The sequence below is a fragment of the Macrobrachium rosenbergii genome, chromosome 46 (assembly GCF_040412425.1).
Source record: "Macrobrachium rosenbergii isolate ZJJX-2024 chromosome 46, ASM4041242v1, whole genome shotgun sequence".
Lineage (NCBI taxonomy): Eukaryota > Metazoa > Arthropoda > Malacostraca > Decapoda > Palaemonidae > Macrobrachium > Macrobrachium rosenbergii.
The window spans coordinates 2915001-2930200 of NC_089786.1; the positions used below are offsets into that span (position 1 = coordinate 2915001).

General features: G+C 35.7%; 1 protein-coding gene across 3 annotated transcripts in view; it reads left to right on the forward strand.

The window, feature by feature from the left end:
- The window catches only part of LOC136830162 (uncharacterized), a 56538-nt gene extending 45111 nt beyond the window's left edge, over nt 1-11427 (forward strand). The window contains exons 1-11 of one of the 3 annotated variants that reach the window (XM_067089415.1): nt 255-438; nt 1869-2078; nt 3063-3258; nt 4027-4244; nt 4632-4884; nt 5714-5922; nt 6885-7070; nt 7722-8222; nt 9579-9755; nt 9929-10081; nt 11258-11427. In XM_067089415.1, coding sequence (XP_066945516.1) covers nt 1869-2078; nt 3063-3258; nt 4027-4244; nt 4632-4884; nt 5714-5922; nt 6885-7070; nt 7722-8222; nt 9579-9755; nt 9929-10081; nt 11258-11356 — 2202 coding nt within the window. In that variant the 5' untranslated portion in view covers nt 255-438 and the 3' untranslated portion in view covers nt 11357-11427. Of the gene's footprint in view, nt 1-254; nt 439-698; nt 869-1868; nt 2079-3062; nt 3259-4026; nt 4245-4631; nt 4885-5713; nt 5923-6884; nt 7071-7721; nt 8223-9578; nt 9756-9928; nt 10082-11257 lie in introns of those variants that run through there. The other 2 variants (XM_067089413.1, XM_067089414.1) reach the window with 2 other exon arrangements.
- The last annotated feature ends 3773 nt before the right edge of the window (nt 11428-15200 follow it).

A 15200-nucleotide genomic window follows, 5' to 3' on the forward strand; every position in this document is an offset into this window, starting at 1 on the left:
GATACGTCAGTAAGGAAAAAGATTTGCTCGCTTGATGTAAACTGTATGTTGTCTTTTGACTGTCACAAATCGTATCGTTATTTTAGGAGATAAAAATGAGCCATTATGCTGTTAACCCATTTTTAATACTGCTGTTTATCTTGATATGACGAGGACCAGGATGCCTAATAAATAATGAGAGACAGGCATTGATTTATACTGTATGTTCGTGTTTTCCTATGGATTTTTCCATTGGTCACGAACGACCCAACTTTAAGGTGAAGACAGACAACGTGATGAATCTTCTTCTTCTTGAAAGTCGTCGTTGATAATTGTGCCTTTGTTTACATTTTGCACTCGAAGTTTTCTCTGCGTATTTTCCATCAGACAGCTGATAATTTACGGGTTATACAGTGTAAATTAGATATACAAAACTCAAATCTTGTGATATCATAAGAGGTAAGTTTAATATTTGTAGAAATAACCGATATATGATGTAGTTTAAATCAGCCTGATGGTCCATCGTCGTCAAGGACAGGCTTAATATGGAGGCCATGCAGGACCTTACCTAACGTAGCCTGTGGTTAGAGCCAGGTCTATTTCTGTCATTAAGGCGGCCCTATGATAGTTTATTATTGTTCCCATAGATACCTAATTTAAGGCTAGGCCAGGCTTAGGTTTGGTTGGGTACAGTAGGCAATCGTTTCCTTTCAGGCTGGACAGGCTTATTTAACGCCACCAGAGTGAATGCAGACTGAGGGGTCAGGGCTACTGAAGTAGCCTAGATATTTCAGAGGGAATAAGACCTAACCGGACTTGCCTTTACCTAACCTAACCTTGGATGCCGTGCCCTAACCCGGAGGAAGGGGGTGGGGGAGGCGGCCCGAAGGTAAGCTGCGACCCCTCATTCTGCTTTCCACCCAAGCTAGCATAGAGTTAAGTTTGTCCACAGTACCAATATGGGTCTCTTGAAGAGCATGGAGTGTCAGTACTGTTGGTGGCCTAAGGGCTAAGTTAATTTATGTTATGTTTTGGAATGGCTTGATCTTAGGCTTTCAGTTCACTCCCATATGCTTATGTTTCAATGTCTTTGGTAACTTAGCTCAATGACCAGTATATTTTGTCATTTTGCAGTTCCTTTCACAAAAGAGCATATTACTGCACAGGATTCAGTAACTTTTGAATGCCTTAGTTCTAACTAATCCTCTTAGTGCTGTTAAAATTTTGTCAGTTTTAAAGCAATCATGCTAGAGCATTCATACTACCTGATATTGAAAGAATGAGTTTTACCCCTTAGATGGTATAAGTATTGAAACAGTTCATTGAGTTAGTTTTGTACAATTTTGCCACAATAGTCTATTGAACAGAACAGGATTTTTTCCTCCAAACATTTCTTTTAAATTGAAATGTCTGAACTCCATCTTTGATAAGAGAGTGGCCCACTCGGGTGTAGGCTATAGCCTTCAGTATTTTCACCGAGGTGGGATGCTGTATGTATTCTACTTAGTGGAATCATTCATTCTGATTGCTGTAATGTAAAGACCCATAGTCATGTTTTCTTAAATTAATAGGGTGTATTACTGCCTACTGGCAGTTTAAATAGTGGTTTTTATATGACAATACATTATTTTTTGTTTGTAGCTCTGCTAATTCATGTACTTTTTTTCCCAGTTATGATTATTGCTCAATATTGTATTGTTATGCTTCACCATATGTATTTTTTTGGAGAAATGAAACTTAAGAATCAATTTTTTTTTTTTTTCAATTTTTTTTAATGTTTACCTTGTAATGAAACCACAGTGGCTTCTGTCTTAACATTTTTGCCCAAGAGAGATTTTATTTTAAATAATTTAACAAGACGGTAAAATAATTGCCTGTGCTATTTCCAGATGAAGGATAAAAATATGCCCAAAAATAAAAATAAAGGACACAAGGGGAAGAAATGGATAGAGGGAAGAGAGGCCAGAGCAAGGAAAGAAATGGAGCAAATTACCCAGGATCCCAGGTTTTCTCACGTTCCCTTCGATCCAAAGCTTCGAGATGCCCCGAAGAAGCAAAAAACTGTCAAACTTGATAGCCGGTTTTCGTCCATGTTCTCCGTGAGTGTCTTGTCGGTATAAAGTGTCTCAAACTGCAATATGTAATTCTGTATGGCTCTTTGTAATGCTTTTCATTTTACAAAGGTTGTGCTAAAGTTTCAAGTAACTTAGTGTTTTATGTTTAGATGTTTGTAACATGCAAAACATTACTTACCAATTGGTGATATATTTGTATCATAAAGGTTATAACAGAATTAAACTTCTTGTCATCAAGGATACAGCACTAATTGTAGGGATAATGCATGATCTCATTTTATGATATTTTAAATTTCACATTGAAAGCTACAAAATTTTAAATGTTGGCTCATTCATCTTCATGCAAATCTAAACTTTTATCATATGAGTTCCAGCACAGAAGAGCTAGACAATCCCCTTAAGACTTACAAGCAATCTAGAAACTATGGTAACTTTTAGTATAGTCAGTGCTTTTTAGTTCTGCGTACTCTAGTAAATTTCTGGGCTACCTTTAGTAGGATTAGCGTTTATTTGTCTCATTTTGTTTAAAATGAAACTGGCTAATTACAGTACTGTATCTCACTTTTGTTGTTGCTCAGCATGTGATCACAAAATTTCAGTGTCAGGAGTAATCCCTCCCTTCCCGTTTTAATTAAAATATAAAAATTTTTTTTTTTAAGGGAAAATATCTCCATGGCAAATGTGATGCTAAACTTTAATCTTTAAATTATCACCAACCCAAGTCCTAGGAGGCCTCTAGACTCACTGTAAATATAGAATCAGTTTCCGACAGCTATCAGCTATTCCCTTTGGAACAGATACAAACGTACATGAAGTCTCTATTTTAGTATTTTAGAACAGATAGTTATGCCACTGCAAGCCTTTTGGTAATTTCATTCTTCATCTTATCAAAATTTTGTGAGTAATAGGTCAAATTTGAAAGTGGACTTCTCTTCCTTCTTGGTAGGTTCCCAAGGATGATAATTGCTTGACTCAGTATTTCATCAGAAAGATTATTTGTTTTAACAGGATGAAAAGTTTTATGAAAAGTCAACAATGGATCCCAGAGGAAGGACAGGGAGTTACTCTACAAAGGAAGACCTCCGCCAGTTTTATCGAGTCTCGTCCGAAGAAAGTGAAAGCGATGATGATGATGATGAGGATGAAAAGTCTGAGTCTGAGAATGAAGGCGAGGAAGAGAAGGAAGATACTAAGGCAACAAATGGTAAGTTGCACATGCAGCATATCATGTTTAAATTTTGTCTTCAACCCATCATGTTAATATTTGATAACGTATTTTCCAGGCCTTAGACAGTACACTGTTCAAGGTTGACATAACCAGGGAAATACTATTCTTAGAAAGTACCTCAGTGGTCAGGAATTGCTAGATCACTCAGACATGACATTCGGTTCTGCATGTTTTGCCAAACTTATGTAAATTATTTTAATTGGCAATCTAGTTTCTTATTTTTATTTAATATATAATCATCATGAACATGCATTCATGAGGCTTTCCCTTCATGGGCCAAGATGTTGATAGGTTAGAGTGGTTCAGTTTTCACATTTTCAAACAGCTTTGTGAAAACAGGAGTTGTATGAAGTACCATATATGAAGCAAGGAAATAGGAAGAAAATTGGTCTTGGAAGCAGTATGATGAACCACATATCCTTTCCCCACCCAGAGATACCCTCCAGAGGTGAAATACTACTTGCTCTGCTTAATGTGTCATTACAATTCCTGCTTTGAATTTGCTTTATATTCACAATGATATTGTGTCTTGGTTAGGAAACCCCTCACCGTATCAGACCTCTTGACATCTTTGCTTATCAGCTACACTATTTTGATGGATTTTTGCTAGGTGACCTTGTTAGAAATTCATCATTTGCAGATAAATCTCTTAAATATAATGGTAAGTGAAGTATAGTTTAGTTTAGGCTACAAATTGTATTGAAGTACTTAATTTCAACTTACTATGAATGGGTGTATTTTCAGAGGCTCAAGATGCTCCCATCAAAACAAAAGATATCTCTAAAGATATTCTTGAGAGATTGCAAGACATGACTCAAGACTATGCGAGAGGTGCCGCCATGTTTTCGGACGATTCTTCAGATGACGACTCATCAACAGAAGATGAGGACGAAAAAGAGAAAGAGTTTGATTGGGGCGAATTAGATCAAGATGCTGTTTGGGACACTCAGCAGGAATTTGAAGTAAGGAAGTAGTAATGTTTGAGGTTCAATTTCCCCAGGTTCATCCCAGTCAGAAGCCTCAGTCTACTCTGTGTCTTGTTTGGAACACTGTAGATAGTACTGAAGACTCTTAGCAGCATTCTTGCAGCATTTTTTTATTCTGATTATGTGGTATAATAATAGTATTGAGAATAATAATGATAAAACATGTGAGAGCTACATGATTAAAAGAATTATTAAACTTATTGATAATGATCTGATTTATCCATCTGGCTTGTAACCTCTTGGGAGTAAACAGCATTATGCAAAACATCCGAGAAAATTTAAGGAAACTATCAACAGGTTGTTAAAATTAGATTATTAGCACAGAACATGTTTGAAACCTTCATGAGAGTTGAAATTTTTCAGGAAACTTCTCGTATTGCTGTTTGTAACCTGGACTGGAATAACATCAAGGCCGTCGATATTATGGTGGTATTCCATTCTTTTTGTCCAAGGGGTGGCTCAATTAAGAAAGTCTCTATTTATCCGTCTGAATTTGGGAAGGAACGCATGGCCGAAGAAGATCGTTTTGGACCAAAGGAACTGACCTCAGAAGCTTTGGGGGAGAAGAGCAAAGTCATCGATGACAATGACATTGACTTGGATAAACTTGAGAGAGGTAATTTCTTATTGTGTTTCCTCAGACATTGACATGTTAGTTTTGAATTGATGAAGTGCAAAGCACCACATAATTTTATTGCACCTATTTGAACTAGACCCCTTCGTTTTTACTTTTGCTTCAACACCTTGTAAAGGGAAGTTATTAATTATTAAATTACTGAATAATGCCTTGAAATAGTGAGGCATTGGACAAGACCATCACCCACAATGAATAGTTACACACCTTCCATGTTTAATAAATAATTTCTCTCGTCTCTTCAGTTACTTCCTGTATAATTTTTGCTTTAGTTACTTGTTCAGTTACCTGTATTCTGCTTTGATTACCTATGCACTGACCTTTCTTTTTAATTAACTTTATTTCTGTTTCATTCATTTCTCATTGCTTATGTTTAAAGTCACTGTTGCATTACGTGTCAGGTTTATTGGAGACATCATTAGAATGCATTATGACTGACCTTATATCTACTTATACTGTGTGATTATGCTTTTGTTTGGTGTGTTTTTTGACTATTTGTGAATAGGATCATGCAAAAATTATGTAATGAGTTTTACAAAAATTGATTGCATCTAACTTTTTGGTCAGACAAATTGTAAACCATTGCTTCATGATTTAGGCAAGTGTTTTGTATATTTTGTTATCTACTTCTTACCAGTAATTAGAGCATAGGTAGAAGTAAGAAGTTTGAAGAAACTTCCCAAATTGTGCAGAGTATACAGTAGTTTCTTTGTATAAGCAATGAATTGTGTGTGTGTGTGTGTGCTCTGGTAATTTGCTTCGTTTCCTTTGCAGTGCATTGCTTTGTAAAATATTGAATTGTTGTTTGCAGGAAGACTTCTCTATAGAGGCGCAAAAGAGAACTACGAGGCTCTTCGTCAGTATGAAAGGAATCGTCTTCGGTACTACTATGCTGTGGTGGAGTGCGACTCCGTCGACACAGCAAAAGTCTTGTACAGCGAGTGTGATAGGCAGTCCTTTGAGAGGGCTGGCGTTTATATGGATCTAAGATACATTCCTGCAGAAATGACCTTTGACGAGGTTCGTAACTTGTTTATTCAATGGTTGTGATGGAGTTCAGGCAGTCCAAACATCTTCTTCCTTGAAGTAGATGTTTGTGTGCAGTATCTGCATTGAAATGTAATGTAACTGCCTTTTTCTTCATATTTTCTGTTAAACTTTAAACTTCTGAAAGTGAAGTGATTGTTTATCATGTCTTTGTGAAGTGAAGTCTTAAAGTACCCAGTCCAAATATTTTTTATAACAAAATTAAATCAGTTTTACATATGCTGTAATTTCTGACGGGAGGTATTTTCCCACTTATCTGTCCAACATTTTAAACTGTGCTTTACTTTAGTTTTCACTTTTCAATTAAAATTAAATCTTTGGGGCAGTCCCTGTAAGGGTCTAGGAATACTAATGGGTAATCTTGTGAACTAAATTATTTCAGTAAAATTTGGCCACTTTAAATTAACTTATTGCAGTTATTTTTGGTCTTGATAAACTGATAAAATAATAATCGTCTCCAGAATAGTGTATATCATACAGTGCATTAAAGTAAAGAGTTTATTTCTTACCTTTGCAACTCCATGAAAAGTTTTAGCTTTAAAGTTGTGTTTATATGTTGTGCCTTTTTACAGAGGGGCATTTGACAGTTGTCATATCATAACTGCATGAGAGAATATTTCATATTATCATAACTGCAGAAGAGGATATTTCAAGTAAATAAATTATAAGTTTAAAACTGATTGCAATTTTTGGTGGTACATATGAACTGAAGGCTTTTATTCTTCCATTCCCACTTATTGTCATCATCATCATCATCATACTTTTCATGTTGGCTTTTCCCTTCAAGGGATTAGACCTGAAATAAATTCTCTTTTGGCAATCGTACATACATTGCAGGAATTGCATTTTCACTCTGCATTGTTCTTCATAGCACAGTAGTTCATTGCAGTTCATTTTCATGGGACCATACTTTCAATCATTTATTCTTTTCTCAGGAACCACACGACTCTTGTCATGACGTTCCGGAATTCTACGAAGCAAAGCTCTTCACAACCACAGCACTGTTCGACTCCCAGCCCACCTTAACTTGGGATCAGACGGATCCTCACCGGCAAAAAGTCCTTTCAAATGCCATGAGAAATGCTATGTCAGGAAAGGAATATAATGAGAATTATTTAAAGGTTTGTCAAACAGGCTGTTTTAAGTTTGTCAGGACACAGCTGGTTTTTTCCTCAAGTGCAGTTCTGAAAGAGCCAGAGAGAAGTGGAAGGTCATTAGATTGGGAAACAATGAGAAAGTGTGGTATCATGTTGAGAAATTGTATCCTTAATGAAGACTTTCAGCTGAATGACAGGTTTTGTGATGCCAATGAATTGGAGAAAGCATATTCATGGTACAGTAACCAAATAAACTGTTGTTCATTTTTGTAGATTTTCATGCATGTAGTTAGAATGAAGACATTGCTAGATTCAGTCTCATGCGCAGAAGAGTTGTCTCATTTGGAATAGGTGTATATATTTTACACATCATCTCTGTCCTTCAGTGTTGGTAACTACCCAGCTTACTTTTTGTGACTGTAATCAACATCCTTTTAAAAGTTCTTCTACTTTGGCAGTTTCATATTAACTTTATCACAGATGCTTTTGGAAGAATGAGATCATACCTACAAACTTCATCTTACCTGAGGGACACATGTATGGAAAAATATTTCCCAGCTTGTAAATAGGCAGTTTAAGTAAATGTAAATCTGTTAGTTATATGCTGTGAATCAGTAGGACTTTGAAAATATCTTTTTATCCCCGAAACTCAAGTCCTTTATCTTAATGTTTCAGAACTTCATTGCTTCGAGTAGTGGTGAAGAATCAAATTCTGAGCAAGAAGGGGATTATAGCAGCGATGAAGGGGAAACCAGTAAGCAAGAGAGAATTGCCAATTTCAGGGCTCTGCTCCAAGAAATTGACGAAAAAGAAAAGAAGAAGAAGAACCGCTTCGATATGGAAGAAGTTTTTGGGACCGGGGCGAAGGAAGAGGGCGGTGATGATGACAGTGAAAGTGAAGAAGAAAGTGAGAAGGAAAATGACCTTAATCCATTTGAAAAATACTTAGAAAAGAAGAGAAATAAAAAGATGAAAAAACTGGAGGACAAAAAAGCCGCTGGTAGCAGAGATGATGAATACTCTGACGATGAAGTTCCTGGTGGTATGGAGGACATCAGGAATGATCCTTTCTTTGCAGAAGAGATGGAGGAGAGCCCAAAGAAGGGAAAGAAGGACAAAAAGAAGAAGAAAAAGAAAATACCTAAAGAAGAAGAAAGTGGCGATGAGGAAGAACGGGTAGGTGATATTATAGTTATTATTATTATATTTATAAAAATCTCATAATCACATGATCACTAAAATGGTGAAAAAATCCACACTGATGGAAATTTAAATATATACATACAATGAAGGCTTTCGAGAACCTGCTTGATTCTCCTCAAGGAGAAATGAGCTGGTCCTTGAAAGCTCTTATTGCTTACATATTTTCATGTGCGTATTTATACTTACATTGTACAGTTACATAACTATGGATTTGTTTCTCCATATCCATCTTAATTTAATATGATGAAAGCAGGATTACATGCCAAATTCATGTAACTTATCCAACCTATAATCCTGTGGTCTCTTATCCTTGGTCCCAAGTACAAGTGAGTGTTCTCAGATTCATGTACATAAAAGCAGTCCACAAAATTGTTGATTATAAATACCAGTTGAAGTTTGCCTTAATTTGTGTCCAATGCAATTGAAGTTTCAACAATACCCCTTTCCCAAACACTTGCACTGTGCTCAGGAAATGTTCATTGTGTTCAGAATTAACTGGAAGATTCCAAACCCATTCCATTTCTAAAAGTTGCTGGGCAGTTGCTCATCGTGATATTGAAAGATAGTGGCGTACAATAGAGCAGATGATTGTCAGGTCATGTAAAGGATGTTTGCAACAATTCAGCATCTCTCTTAGTAGGACAAATTTGCTGCCCTTGATGCTCTATAAGTGTATATTTTTGTTAAGTGTGATTAGAGAGGCCATTACAGTGAATTTTGGATTGTATTGAATTTAATAATAATTATCTTGTTGGAGGAAATATTGCATAGGCAAAACATCATAAGTTGGATGACTATTGAGGGGGTGTGTTGTTTCATTAGAAAATGATGTCCATTCTCTCAGTGGATGTAAATTGTTTTCTAGCAACCTTCCTGTTGAACGTCTTGACTATGTTGGTACAGTCATTAGATTACCCTTTGCTGTTATTTGAAAGTATTTTGAGAACATCTTCAATCGGCTTCAGTTCTCTTCAGAAAAACAGGTTATCTGTATAAAAAAGATGTCAAAATTTGAAGTTTTATTGAATTGTCAGTGAGAGAGAATTTTGTAATTTTGTTACTTCTCTGAGGCAATACAATTTTACTGATGTCCTAAGCAATGCATATTTACTGTTGTTATGTGACTATTTAATTTTATTCCTTTGTGGGGTGCGTCTTTGTAACACCTAATTTTTAGGCAGTTCTTAACTCCAAAACATACTGCATTCTCAGTTTCAAACAAGGGAAGTATTTTATTCATGTTTGCAATGCACAGTACAGTGTAAATGAAAATCATATTCTAAATATTTTATGAAAATTTTAGACAAAAACACTTTTCCTTCTTTTCAGAGAGATTTAGAATTGCTTCTTATGGATGAAGACCAGGAAGAGAAAAGGCATTTCAACATGAGGGATATTATCGAGGAACACAAAGGAAAGTCCAAGAAGAAGTTGAAGAAAAATGCCAGAAAGAAAAGGGCAGAAAAGCTTCTTGAAGGGAAAGAAAGTAATAAAGATGAATTCAAGGTAAGGTTTCGTGAAAGGAATGTTTGTGCAAAAATACAAACTTTTTTTTGGTTCATAATTACTTACCAGTCAGTTATATTTAGCTTTGTTATTGAGCCTGAGAGCATGAATAATTTATTTTTGAAAATAGAGACGACTGAAACGACAGCATTTTTATATGTTTTGCTTTCCAGGTTGACACTGGTGACGCGAGATTTTCGGGTCTGTTCACGTCAGGAGATTTCAACATAGATCCGTCTCATCCTCAGTTTAAGCGTACTAAGGCAATTGACGAGCTGATTAATAATGTACAGAAGAAAAGAATGGCAGAGAACTTTGAAAATATAGTGAGTATGGAAGGAATCTTCTTTTAGACATCTAACAAAATTGGTACTTCATGTTCATACAGATTTTAAAACCTGCTTACTTTATTTGCTGAGTAACTAATTAAGGTAGGCTTGCAGTTTATTTTATATGGCATAGGACACCACAATTAGTTTACAGACAAGAGATTTCCCCATTCACCTGCCAAAATACATTGGGTTTTTCTCTTGACTAAATTTTGTTTGATTTTTGAGTTAGTAGTCAATTTCTTGAGAGGATTTAGTTTATATTCAGTTTTTATAGAAAACTAGAATGTTATTCAGTTTTTATAGAAAACTAGAATGTTATTCAGTTTTTATAGAAAACTAGAATGTTAAATATTAATAATGACATAATTTGTATGCATCATCTGCTCCCAGATGATGTTGGTTGACGTGTTGCTTCTGGGATTGCTGATAAATGATCCAGGCAGCAGGATGGGGAAGGGTGCAGAATGTAAAGTTCATGTAATTATTCTTTCTCAGGTGCTGCCTGAGGATTTGCTTGATTTTTTACAGTTTTCAGGGTCTTCAGACCACCATAAAACTGTTGTCACTAGAGCAGGAGTAGGGTTTTTCTTAGGCTTTTAATAAATAGTGGAAATTTCCAAATTAGTTTCTTAGTTTCTAACTGACCAATGAAGTGATAGTGTAGAAATCCGAGGGCATTATTCTAACCGTGACAAGGATGGTTAGAATAAACATCCTTGGTAGTAACAATATTGTTATGGCTAGTAGTGAATGTTTTACACTGCCTTCGTTCTGGTACATGGTAGGTAAGCATTTATTTCCAGTTTATATATAGTTTTGACAGTGTTGCAGGATCAAATGTTAATTTATTAAGGAAGAAAGAATTTTTAGATCTGGGCAACTTTGTAGTGCATTTCACACTACTAACATATGCAGTAGAATCTGTCAAATGCACTTTTGGCCAGCAAGGATGGTTTCACTACATAGCCCTAGCTTACATTATCTTGGGGGTTATTCTTGAGAGTTACTTGATAGTAAATTAGATATTTTGTACCTTAATTTTTCAGAAATTTTGAACAAAATAAATTACAGTACACTTATTTTTTTTAGGTTAACAGTGCACAGTATTTATTTACCTTTTGTAATAACTTTATACCTTGTACAATAACTTCGTTTCATATTCCTCAACAGCCGGACCCTAAGAGAGTAAACACAGCCAAAGGGAAAGAAGACCATGAATTGTCCATGCTGGTGAAAAGAGTGAAGAACAAAGCAAAGAAACCAAAGTAACTTGTTTGTTAATGATTTATATGTATTGTTATCTCTTATAAATATTTTTATTTAATAAGTAAATCTTAGGATTCTGTGTTTCCATTAAGACCTTGTGATCGCATTAATTTCATGTAGTCATATGTCCTATGTATAGTTTTTGATGTCTTGCTTTTCACTGGATAACACTTGGCCTCTGTGACCAAACAATTTTGCTCAGGGTAAATTTAATGTCCTGGGATGCTTCTGACATCCAAACAAAATATTTCAGTGGTTGGACAAAAAGACCTGGAGCTGATGGTAAGAGTGTCATCACAAAGTATATATACAGGAAGCCTCATGAAGGGTTCATAGCTTCCTAGCAGGATTTTCAGAATAAGTAACTTCAGGTATTACAGCATCCAACATAACAGAGTAAAATGTTACCACTGTACAGTGTCGTCATGGAGTGGATGCATGGTAGAAAAGCAGCTAAACTGTCAGACTCATGTTTAGTTTTCTACACAATGTGGCTCATTAGTGGATTTAGATTTGGTAAGGTAAGCTGGTATTTTTTCTGTAATTCCCTTATTATTCAGTAATTTAACAAGAAGATGACCACCATCATAGTATATAAAGAAGTAATGTATCGCCTACAGTAATTCCTCCTGTCTCCTAGCCAGTCACTGTAGGGACCTTGGTATTGTCACCGATTTATAGGTGAAGTTAGTACCACTGCAGCACTTCCATCTATGTTGTAATGGGGGCGCTGCATACAATTAATTGTTTCTCTAAAGCAGTCAGATTTACAATATGCCTGTGTACCAGATCTTGTGAAATGACAGTTGGATTAGAGATGGTGTGTCCAATTTGTTCTAGGATGTCAGTATTGTATTAGAAGCTGCTTTACTGAATCTTTATTAACCAGCAATGTTGCATCTTTGCATTTTATTTAAAACTCAGTTTTCATAAAACTAATTATGCACATACAAAGTTGTGTCATCCTTTGCGGAAGAGGTAAAGCACTTGATACCTAGAGTAACATGTAAACATGATTGCTATTCTCATATTTTTATACTACTTGCAGTAAGGGTAAAGCCATTCCTGGCTAGCACAGTTGAATGCTTCCAAAATCATCCAGCAGTTTAAGGTAAATGACTTGCACCAAATTGTTTTTATTCTGCCCTTAACTGGCAGATTTTTATTGCTTCAATATGATAGTAGCCTACTGCTGTAGTTTTAAGTTTAAATTTCCCTGAGCTATAAAGCTTATCATCAAATACAAGGCCAGCTTAGCCTTGAAACTTCTTAAACAGACATCTTTATTTCAAGGTAAATTAAATGCACCTGACTGTTGTATTATTTTTTATTGTTTTACACATGATAACAGAATATAACTCTATAGTTTCATGTTAAAATAATCACACGTCCTTTTCCAATCCGGTTCTGCTTAGGTTAAGGTTAGCCTAGCCTATGAACTTTCTACACAGACTTTCTGTAAGTTAAATGAAAATTCACTGAATTCTTTTTATTAATGACTACATTTTTGTTGCTATGTAAAAATGTGAGCATAAGTTACGCTAAGTACATCTAAAGAACTTGGCTATGGATTGGGGTTGAGTAGCACAAATCTATGCACATTGCCATATTGTCCCCTGTTATGGCTCTATTACTAGTTTTGATGGGAAGTGAATGTACAACAATTTTTGAGTCCCACAGAAACTGGTGGCTGTCAAAAATTTTTTCTGTCAGTAGAGGAATGAGAAAGCAAACCTGCAGTGTGTTTCCTTTCATTAGGCTGCCCAGCCCTGCGAGAGATGAAAAGTTTAACTCTGCAGTGTGATTGTCCAAACGGAGGCTCATGAATCTCGTAAAACCTGACGTATTTAACTGCATTTTTGTATGTACGGTATATGAAGTCCAGTACATTTCTGCTTTGAAAGTCCTGTTACAGTAAGTCTGAATGACCACTTACTTCACCTTAGCCTGTTACAAATTTGTTCACTTGATTAATAAACAGAGTTCTAAATTGTACTCTTCAAATTGTCATTCAGAAAATACTAATTACTGTCGCAAATTAGACCTGTACAAAAATAAAAATTCGTAGTAGCCACCTTTAACATACATCAAGACAACAAATTGGTATGTGGGGCCATGGTTTCTGCTCTGAAAAATAAGCAATGGTTATACATGTCACAATGTTTGAAATCCCTGGAATGTGCAAAAGCGTTTTCAACAGGAAAATTTTGCTAAGAACCATCAGTCATTGATATTTTAGTAGATTCAAATACGTAATGGTAATTGAAAAATATACTAGCAGTTTATCCTACAGACCTCTTCCCTTAGAAGGATAACAGTAAAAGGAAAATAGGGGAACTTAGAAAGGTAATAACAAGATGCATTTTTCATGAACCAACATTGAGAAATTCCACAAGTCCATATCCTACCCATGCCAACGTACTTGATATAAAATGTAAACTAACCTAAAACTTGACCTTTATAATTTACAGATAATTTAAGTTAGCCCTCATAAATAAACAACAGTGCTTTTCTACTTGTGGCAAAATAATGTCCTTAGCCCATACAACATGACAACATAAACTAACAGATGTATGGTGGCACCAGTAATCGGTGTATGTCTGCAAATAGTGATGGCCATACCAATAAGGTCAAGACAGCAGTCTATACCAACTTTGCATAAGAAGGAGCAATCCAGCTACGATTATGCACATTGATTGGTTAAGTGTGCCAACACACCACAAAATAAAAAAAAATGTACCAGGGGCCTAATTTATCGCATATGCATCCTACAATATTTGCCTAACTTGTCAGCTACGTATCATTCGATTTTCCTCAAGGTTGCACTTGCTAAATATCATACCCCATTTTTTAATATATACGTAACAACGATTAGGTTAAAACGGGCATTGGTGACTTCAAAATGTAAAACCGTAGCTGGTGCTGACATACACTATGCCCCTCATCTTGGCCCCTGGTAGCATACTAGACCTAGATAATAATGTAGATCTCTTAGAATTTTGTCTAAATCTATGCAGACAACCAAATACAGTCCACTAATAACGCACATTTAACCTGAAATGTAATTGAATCATAAGGTGTTTTGTCATGTTACGAAATGACGTAATGTTTGTTTACATCAAATATAACCTCAGATCATTTTATACTTGGCAGCTCTGCTTTAAACACCAAAGACTATTATTTCCTCAAGAAATAGATGCTTTGACAATAATGGCGTCGAGGGTAACGCACGGTCGCACGCCCTAATCTCTCAGTATTGCTAAGGTGTTTCAGTGATGCACGGATGTGTTCTGTGGGTGAAGTATAGCGAAAGAAAAGTCCACCACTGAGAGTGTTTTTAAACATGACGTTAAACCGATGCCATGTTAATTATCAAGCTTTAACGAAACATGTTAGCATTCTAGAGAAAGTGAAGGTCATAATAACACTTTAAAGGTAGGAGAGTACTTACACTGTCTTCCTTTCTGGTCCCACTGCGCTGAAGACTGTGTTAAATATTAAAAATGCGTTTTCCCACCATTATATGCAAGAGATACTCTCAGTGGCTGAATAAGAACACGTCTACCATACTAATTCTATTGGGTTGTAAGCCTCATTTTGACCCACCTACCTGCTGTGGTTTGTATTTTTACCAGGCAGGAGTGTTATACCTAACCTATTCTCAGCCTGGATTAGGGGACAGTAAAATATAATATCTCATGTCTGAATTGATTACCTCCGTAAATATGTAGTAGTTATAAGTAAATCTTTAGTGAATTTTCATTTTGGTAGTTTTTTATGAGTGCATGGTGATATTTAGTGAATTGCTGACACTCGGCTTAAACCCTGCATGCCAACTATGAATAAA